This window comes from Sinocyclocheilus anshuiensis, unplaced genomic scaffold (genome assembly GCF_001515605.1).
Source record: "Sinocyclocheilus anshuiensis isolate Anshui unplaced genomic scaffold, SAMN03320099.WGS_v1.1 scaffold785, whole genome shotgun sequence".
In the NCBI taxonomy this organism is placed as follows: Eukaryota; Metazoa; Chordata; class Actinopteri; order Cypriniformes; family Cyprinidae; genus Sinocyclocheilus; species Sinocyclocheilus anshuiensis.
Window position 1 is genome coordinate 485,529 of NW_015536502.1, and position 9,564 is coordinate 495,092.

The 9,564-nt window shown below is 40.5% G+C and overlaps 2 protein-coding genes across 3 annotated transcripts in view; one reads left to right on the forward strand and one right to left on the reverse strand.

Moving 5' to 3' along the window:
• Positions 1–6,208: 6,208 nt before the first annotated feature.
• LOC107690149 (corticoliberin-2-like) lies at positions 6,209–8,185 on the forward strand. Its single transcript, XM_016488389.1, has 2 exons — positions 6,209–6,555; positions 7,717–8,185. The coding sequence occupies exon 2, from the start codon at positions 7,737–7,739 to the stop codon at positions 8,151–8,153; it is 417 nt and encodes a 138-aa protein (XP_016343875.1). The 5' UTR covers positions 6,209–6,555; positions 7,717–7,736; the 3' UTR covers positions 8,154–8,185.
• Positions 8,186–8,331: 146 nt separating this feature from the next.
• Positions 8,332–9,564, reverse strand: part of LOC107690157 (E3 ubiquitin-protein ligase TRIM63-like) — an 8,459-nt gene continuing 7,226 nt past the window's right edge. For both annotated transcript variants that reach the window (XM_016488401.1, XM_016488409.1), the window contains exon 11: positions 8,332–8,655. In XM_016488401.1, the coding sequence (XP_016343887.1) occupies positions 8,575–8,655 (81 nt within the window). In that variant the 3' untranslated portion in view covers positions 8,332–8,574. The remainder of the gene's footprint in view (positions 8,656–9,564) is intronic.

Below are 9,564 nucleotides of genomic sequence, written 5' to 3' on the forward strand. Positions count from 1 at the left end.
TCGCTTTCACAACGAAACACACAGCGCCTTCACGACATGGCGGCGGCAACAACAATACTACAGCGAGAATAAAAGTTACGTCTTCTTTCTTTGTGTGAACATTTGGGCGGCGTTATGCAAATCTTCCCACATAGTGACGTAGGTATGTGGGGGCGTGTTAGAACGAGCCGTTTTAGGTAGTGTCATGATACATGGAGCAGACCACTCGGTGAACTCAGTCTTAACTTTATTAACATGAGCTCATAGAACATTCTAGCTCTGTCTTTATCGGCAGACTGCACACACTGGCCCCGCCCCCGTTGCCTAGCAACCCTGGACCCCGACACAGAACAGCCAATCACAATAAACTGTTCACATTTCACCACATCTCCCCTCTTTAAAGTTCTACTGTCCCTCTTTTTTTTTTTCTCTCTCTAAGCAATATGGAACAAAGCAAATTACTTTCTCAACCAAGTAACAGGCATCAATATCAACATCAGATATCAGTAATAACATTCACTGCTCACAATCTCTTCAATATAACTCGTCACTTAAACCGAACATGTTAGCATTTAACAATTCACTTTTCTTTTTTTCTTTTTTTTTTTTTACAGTACATTGTAGAAGTTAACATGAAAGAAAACTCTTTGCATCGGTATGGTTGTTAACAACTACCCCAAAACATAGTCCTTAAACTTTACGGGCTGTTTTACTTCCCTACCAGCAAGGGTTCTTTTGCGGGTGGGTGTAAGAGTGTGTGGTGTTTTGCGGGTGGGTGTATGAGTGTGTGGTGTAATGGAAGCTGGGGTTAAATCAGTCTCAAGAGAGGGTCCATCAGTTCCTTCACTGTTCTCATTTACAGTCTGTCCATTTGGTGTGTCAGATGTTTCCGGAGTTACAGGTGTTTCAGGGACACTCTGAATGTGTCTCCGGTTCCGGCGAGAGATTGTGCCTTCCTTTGTTTGCACAATGTAAGATCTGGGTTCAGGAGCTTTTCCAACAACTGTTGCTGATGTTTTCCATGCTTTTTCTCCATCCAACTTAACTTTCACACTTTGACCAGGATGTAGATCAGATAGAGAACGTGCTGAGTATCGTCGGTTGTAGAAGTACTTATAAGCCTGTTTGGTTTGTTTGTCTTTCAGTCTGATTTGTTCATAGTCAATTGGACTGGGTAGCAGGTTCTTTGGTAGTGTTGGAACTGTTGTTCTGATCTGACGTCCGATCATCAGTTGAGCTGGGCTCAATCCTGTGGCATTGATAGGTGTTGCACGATAGCTCATAAGAGCCAGCTGTGGATCTGGCTGTCTGAGCACCCTTTTTGCAATAGCAACACTTCTTTCAGCGGCACCGTTAGCCTGTGGGTAGTGAGGGCTGGAAGTAGTGTGAGTGAAATTGTATGTCGTTTTGAACTCTGCAAACTCAGTAGACGTGAACTGAGTAGCATTGTCTGTCACAAGCTCTTATGGGATCCCCCACCGAACAAACATTGTTTTCAAATGTGTTATCACCTGCTGGCTTGAAACCGTTTGCAGATGTGCAATCTCAATACAACTAATTCACAAAACTCTGCCAGTTCGTATAAACTCCTAACGAATGCTTCGACACTTTCATTGCTTCATTGACTCCTTTTGTGAAAACAAGCGCGGTCGTGAATCAGGTTGCGTTTCGGCACGAAATGTTCATCAAACCTTTTAACTACTGCGTTGTAGTAATCATTTTCTTCCTCCGTGGAAAACGTAAATCTGCTGAATATGGGTTCAGCCTGTCTGCCCATAGCATACAATAGTGAATTCACCTGTACATAACCGTCTTCTTTGTCGAGTTTAGTTGCAATCCTGAAACGTGCAAAACGCTGCCTCCATGCCGGCCAACTTGATGGCTGTGCAAAATCAAAAGCTTCGGGCGCGTGAAACTTGGACATTTTCTTCCGTCCTCCTTCACATATCACAGGAGTGCGCGGATAACTTTTACTTCTGACACCATGTCATGATAACCACATGTGACGACCCCGGGCTGGACTCCGCTTCGTCCACTATGAAAGCCGATCCAGTGATCCACAGCGTGAAGTTGTTATATTTCCTCAGCAACCAGCACGGATCAGCTCCAGGCATGACGAAGCAGATATCGTCCTCTTTTGGATGCTTTGCCCGCCCAGAGAATTTGGCCCGCCCATGAGAAAATGAGCTACTACCGTGCGAGGCGAGCGCAATATTTTTTTTTCCTCGAGAGACATCATGGCTTGCAAACGAGCGAAGCATGGCAGTTGCCCCGCCTCTCTCCTCCTCATTAGCATTTAAAGCTACAGACACAGAAATGGCACGTCCTAAGGAAAGCTCATTGTGGGACTGGCTCGTAGTGGCTGAAATTCTGCACCAAGGCTGAATTTCGGGAAAGAGACTTCAGATACAGTACTAGGGACCACTTAGGCCTATATAAAAGCATCCAAAAAGCATCATGTCATGGGACCTTTAAGGTCAACGCAAATTCTCACCTTGCCTTTCTTCTTTATCACAGGCACCATTGGTGCACACCAATCTGTTGCTTCAGTGACCTCTTCTATGATTCCTGACTTTAGCATACGCTGTAGCTCCTCTTCCACTTTTGGCAGTAATGGAAAGGGGACTCGACGAGACGTAGAGAGGCTGTATGGTTTGGCTTCCTGTCTGAGCTCAATTTTGATTGGCTCACAATCCAGCAGTCCGAAGTCTCCGAAAACACTGTCCTCAGTACTAATAGAATCGACTCTGCTCACCAGTTTCATTTCACAGGCAGTTTTACGACTAAGTAGATTGTTGGTGTATGGCCCTTTAACTACATAGGTCCAGAAACTGACATTTTGTCCTTTTCTTTCTGTATATGCTAAGAATTTACCAATACAACCCAGTTTGCCGCCCGGACTCCTGATGTCTGCGAGTGTTTTTGTAAGATGAGGGCAATTTGGGAGTTTCAGAAATGTTTGCTCAGACATGACTGTGATATCTGCTCCAGTATCAATCTTGAACTTTACAGTAGTCCCCTGCATTGGTAACTTCACATGCCACTCATCCTCATTAGCATTATCCGAAACTGACCCCAGAAACCACGTTCCTCTTGTTTCATCATCTTTTCTATCACTGGTCACTTCTTTTACAGTCTTTGTTTTACAAGCGACCTCGAAATGGCCTGTTTTGTTACACTTGCGGCATCGTTTCCCTCGAGCAGGACAGGCCCCATATTCGTGCACACGTGCGCATCTTGAACAGGTCACTTTGTTACTTTCATCTCTTTGTTTAGTGTCAGGATTTCTGTATTTACCTCCTGTGTGTTTCTTGAATTGTTTAGTGTGTTTAGACTTATAGCCTACTTCACTTACATCACATGAACCTCGAATATCAGCGCTTTGTGTTTTAATCAGTTCTGACTGGCGAGCAATCTGTATCGCTTTCTCCAGCGTCAAGTCGGGCTCTAACTGCAGCTTTTCAGACACGTTGCTATCTGCTATTCCAATCACAATACGATCGCGAATCTGCTCATCTTTAGTAGCACCGAATTCACAAAACTCTGCCAGTTCGTATAAACTCCTAACGAATGCTTCGACACTTTCATTGCTTCATTGACTCCTTTTGTGAAAACAAGCGCGGTCGTGAATCAGGTTGCGTTTCGGCACGAAATGTTCATCAAACCTTTTAACTACTGCGTTGTAGTAATCATTTTCTTCCTCCGTGGAAAACGTAAATCTGCTGAATATGGGTTCAGCCTGTCTGCCCATAGCATACAATAGTGAATTCACCTGTACATAACCGTCTTCTTTGTCGAGTTTAGTTGCAATCCTGAAACGTGCAAAACGCTGCCTCCATGCCGGCCAACTTGATGGCTGTGCAAAATCAAAAGCTTCGGGCACGTGAAACTTGGACATTTTCTTCCGTCCTCCTTCACAGATCACAGGAGTGCACGGAGAACTTTTACTTCTGACACCATGTCATGATACACGGAGCAGACCACTCGGTGAACTCAGTCTTAACTTTATTAACATGAGCTCATAGAACATTCTAGCTCTGTCTTTATCGGCAGACTGCACACACTGGCCCCGCCCCCGTTGCCTAGCAACCCTGGACCCCGACACAGAACAGCCAATCACAATAAACTGTTCACATTTCACCACAGGTAGGCGTGGCTGACTCTTAACTTTTATAAAGAATATCTCTTTGGATTTGAGACTTTAGTCTTTGCAACTTTACAGATCTTCTTTATGCACCAAGAGCTTGTAACACTCCAAAGAGAAAGGAAAAATTTAAATCGCATCATATCACCCCTTTAAATTGCCTAATATAGGCTTCTTCTTCTTTTTTTTTTAGCAAAGTTAAAAAAAAATTATAAAAACAATTATAGAGTAGCCTACTTTTCATTAAAGTCTCTCTTTATTGTATAGTTACCAGTGTAGTTTTATTGCGTTCACTTGTTCATCCAACAGCTACAGAGCCACCAAAAATCAATCAATCAATCACAAGAACTCGGTGTTTGGAAACCAAGAAATAAAACAATTGCTTGAGAAAATATACATTTGTACAATTTGACTCCTGCAGGATGCATGAAAACATACTACAGAAAAAAATGTAAAAATATAGCCTATTTATTTATACCAAAGTCATGAAATGATGCATAAAGCATGTCCCTGCTATGTTATCATAGTGTGCTGACTGTGTTTTACTCAAGTCATAATTAATTAATGGTGTTGTGTTGAGTTCAGTGTGAAGCAGCTGTCTGTGTTAATTGATTTTAACAGAACACTTTTTCTAACAGCTGAACCACTTTAACATAATTATTTAATCTGTCAGTAATTATACCAGAATAATATAACAGAAACCATTAGAAACACAAACACTTTTATATAAATGAGATTAATTATTTTCTGAAACGTTTTACTTGGATGTTCATCTAACATTTTTTAATTACTTGTTTCAGAATGTTTAGAGAACATTCAAAAGTAACGTTCCCATAATGTTTGCGAAATGAAAAAGGAATGTTCCCTTATCATCTGCATAACTAAGGAAAAAAGTTATAAAAATTTTTTTTTAAAAACTGGACATTTTGAAAGTTCAGAAATGTTTTCATACAGGGAAAGTTCAGCCAAAAATGAAAATTCTGTCAATTTACAAGTTGTTCCAAACCTGTATGAGTTTCTTTTTTTGCGTTGAACAAAAAACAAGATGTTTTTAAGAATGTTGGTAACAAAGCAGTTGTTATTCCCCACGGACTTCAGAAAAAAATACTATGGAAGTCAATAGGGACCAAAAACTGTTTACCCATATTATTCAATATATCTTCTTTTGAGTTCAGCAGAAGAAATAAATTCATACAGGGTGCAATAAATGTTGAATAAATGACAGAATTTTCATTTTTGGGTGAACTATCCCTGAACGTTAGCAAAACATATTTTATTAGCTGAAAAACCAAAAGAAAGCTTTTTTTAACAAACTTATCAAATTCTATCAAATTTATGAAATTGCGTATAAGTTCACATTTCCCTACAGACAAACATTTTACTAAACAAAAAAGCACCTGTTCCTCCTAAACAGAGGCGGACAAAGTACTCAACTCCATTACTTGAGTGAAAGTACAGATACTGCTGGTCAAATATTACTCCATTACAAGTAAAAGTTGTAAAGACAGATTTTTACTTAAGTAAAAGTACAGAAGTACTTGCTTTTAAAAGTACTTAAGTACCAAAAGTAAATTTCCTTTTTTATGTCAATGCACTGTTTTATTGTTGTACGTAGTACTTGCAATACTTCTGAAGCAACTTAGAATACATTACACCTGCTGAATACAGTACAGTGAAATCCTGTAAATACAGAGTGATAAGGAAGATAAATAATCAAACCGGTTATAAAACCCAGCAACACATAACTTTGCTGTATAACTTTCCAACGCCTACTTAGTTACTGTCCGCCTCTGCTCCTAAATAAGGCACATACATGAATACATTATTTGTAGCTATAATGCAGGGTGGTGACTCAATAACTGTCCCCGTTCCACGGCTGGGCATTCGTGTTTGAGCTCCAGCACTCCCACGACAGGCAATTTGGAAAATGGATGAATGAATTTTGTCCATGTTGGTGATTATTTTAATAGGGTAAGAGGTAAACCAGCTGATCCCGCGTGGGAGGCCCTTTGACCCCGTACCCTGGATTGATTACTCGTGTCTCAGATCTTGCGCTCATCGGTGCCAACGATTTGAACAGGTGGAGGTGCGCTGCTCTCCCTCGGTGCTTCAGTGCGTCGTCAACAGTCTCTCAGTTACCGGCGGTTGAATCAGATTCATTAACACGAATTAAGAAAGTCCCGGTTAATTCAGAGGAGACTGACTCTCGATTAAATCTACAGCGTGAACTAAACACACGACGGAATGCAGGAGCATTTTCATTTTGGATTTACTTGAACCGCAGCCAATTATTCCATGACTCATTCCGGTGATTCTGTCATCTCATAAATAAGATGCTCTTCGCCTCGTATAAATAAACCCCACTGATGCTCGAGATGCACCGACAACCGACTCTCACAAACAAGATCATTTCCAGAGGACACCGACATGAGGTAAGCATTCACTCGAATCATGCCTTTTACAAAATGACATAAATGTAAACTGTAGCTATGCTAATGCCTTAATGTGCTGCGTAAGAAAGTGTTAGTTAATTATTTGAAATAGTTGTTTGTAATAAAAGTAGTGAAATCGAATCAAAAGTCTGAGCCCACTTTTTTTCTTAAAGCCAGATTCCAGGTATGGAATTTTGAAAAGTTATGACGTGAAACTATTGGCTACACTGCAAAAAAAAAAAAAAATGCATTAAACATTACATTTTTAAACATTAAAATTGTTGCTCTTTTGTTAGTTTTTACTGCTTTTATTGTCCTCATTTGTATGTCGCTTTGGATAAAAGCGTCTGCTAAATGACTAAATGTAAATATAAACATTAAAGCGTAACAGGATGACTATATGCCCGCATGTCATTAAAACTGCTCAAATGGAATAGAATATTTTCAGGTAAAAAATGCAGTACACTCTTACAAATAAAGGTGCTTCACGATGCCATAGAAGAACCTTTTTGTCTAAATGGTTCCATAAAGAACCTTTAACATCTGAAGAACCTTTCTGTTTCACAAAAGGTTCTTTGTGGCGAAAGAAGGTTCTTCAGATTATAAAAAGGTAAGAAAGAGATGGTTCTTTAAAGAACCTTTGACTGAATGGTTCTTTGTGGAACCAAAAATGGTTCTTCTATGGCATCGCTTGAAGAACCTTTTGAAGCACCTTTATTTTTAAGAGTGTAGGCTAGTCTCAGATTTCTGGAACCCATATATGGGTTATATAAAAGTATTAAAGAACGTATGGTAACACTTTACTTGAAGGGGTGTGCATAAGACTGACATGACACCTTCCTAATTATGACATGACGGGTAAGGATAGGGGTAGGGTTAGGTCAAATAATGTCATATTTGCATTAAAAATGACATAACTGAGCGAATGACACTTAATGACAGTTGTCATAAACATGCATAAAAAAAAAACTTTATATTCATGACGTCATGTCATGATTATGAAGGTGTCATGTCAGTCTTATGCACACCCCTTCAAGTAAAGTGTAACCGAAAGTATTAATGTATAAAAGTCATGCACACATTAAAGAATAAAGAGAGAGAGAAAAACCGTTTTCAAGTCCTGTTCACGTTTTTATCGCCCATTATTTCATGTTTATTCAGATAACCGGGAGTTTCCCTCAATGAAGCTGCACGTGCTACTCGCTGCTGTGTCCCTCGGTGTGTTTGTCTCGCTTTCTGGATCCGCCCCCGGACACACGAACACGCAGCTGCCGGTTCTGATGCGCTCAGGAGCGGAGTACTTCATCAGGCTGGACAACGCCGCTCACAGTCCGCGCGCTCCAGACCGGAGATCACCGACACGCACCGAGGCGCTTCAGCTGCAGCTCACGCAGCGGCGGTTAGGAGGTAAGCTCGGTAGTGTCGGTAACGAGATCATAAACAGCTTCGAGGAGCGGGAGCGACGGTCTGAGGATCCGCCAATTTCGCTGGATCTTACTTTTCACCTGTTGCGCGAGGTGCTGCAGATGGCGCGAGCCGAACAACTGGCCCAGCGCGCGAGCAACAACCGCAAGATTATGGACGATTTAGGAAAATAATACACGTCTTACACAAATACATTATATGTATAACGTATTCAAATATGATTTTATGTTTATTTCTAAAGTGACGTTAGACATGTTTAGGGTTTACATGTGAATAATCTTTTTGTTTTTGTAGGCCTTTTCCTTCATCTTTTAATTTATTCAGAAACAGGCATATCCTCAGTATGAACATATACAAAAGACAAGACTTATACACATTAATAATCCTTTATTTTCCATTTTAGTCAACTACTTTAGTCAGAAAATATTATCAATGAATATTTAGGCCTAACAGTTGTGTTTTTATCTCCCCAAATTCCTACTTTGATATTGAATGCATATTTATGACTGTAGTGTCAAAGTAACAAAATATTAGTTATGAAGTACTTTTCTGGAACGTACTGTGATGTTGCAGGTTTACTAACTTAGTCTTATATTATTTTGGCATATTTAACCAGGAAAAAGAGAAAACGTGGCATGGTCCATCCTCAGATGTCTGGCTGGGATCGGCAGTTACCTAAATATATGGAAAAGAAGGAGAAAGTGAGATGGAAAGAGACAGATGGCGATGGCTGGACAGAAATAGAAACAGTAAGACAGAGCAAAAGGGTTTTCATAGTGATTTGTGGTCATAACATAATACAGCATCTATCTGTGGTCATATGAAATAGTTTTGAAATGACTGAAAGGTTTGAGACGGGGCAGGTCAGAGTTTAGGCATTTTTGATTGTCACTCGTAATTCAGGATTGTTCTGGTTTTGTCCTCAGCTCTTTTGGGACAAAAACTTCCAGCCTTTTGACTAGCAGCTCAGATTCTGAAGCTACCAGCCTATTGCTCATGTTTAAAGGGGTCATATGATGCGATTTCAAGTTTTCCTTTCTCTTTGGAGTGTTACAACCCAAAGAGATATTCTTTATAAAAGTTAAGACTCGTCCACGCCCTCATAAAACGCCTCTTTCAAACACGCCCCCACATGTCTACGTCACGATGTGGGAAGATTTGCATAACGCCGCCCAAATGTTCACGCAAAGAAAGAAGGCGTAACTTTATTGTTGCTGCCACCGCCGCCATGTTGTGAAGACGCTGTGTGTTTCATTGCGAAAACGAAAATACTGTTTGGCCTTCCAAAAGAGGACACGACTAGAAATCAGTGGTTAAGTTGCATTTACAACACTGTTCCAGAACAGTTCAACCCAAATATTAAGATGTGTGCAGCGCATTTTATGAAGGACTGTTTCCTGATTCTGGGAGAGTAGACTACAATGCCAGTGTTCTGACTCACTGCCTGTAAGTACGTTTTCATATTTAAAGAATTTGCCACTGACGATTCAAACGCGAGTTTTGAGCAGTGTAGAGTAGCGCTTGTTGTACGTCATTTCTCCGATCACAAATGCAGACATGGTTTTATGTTTACGCGGCGCGATG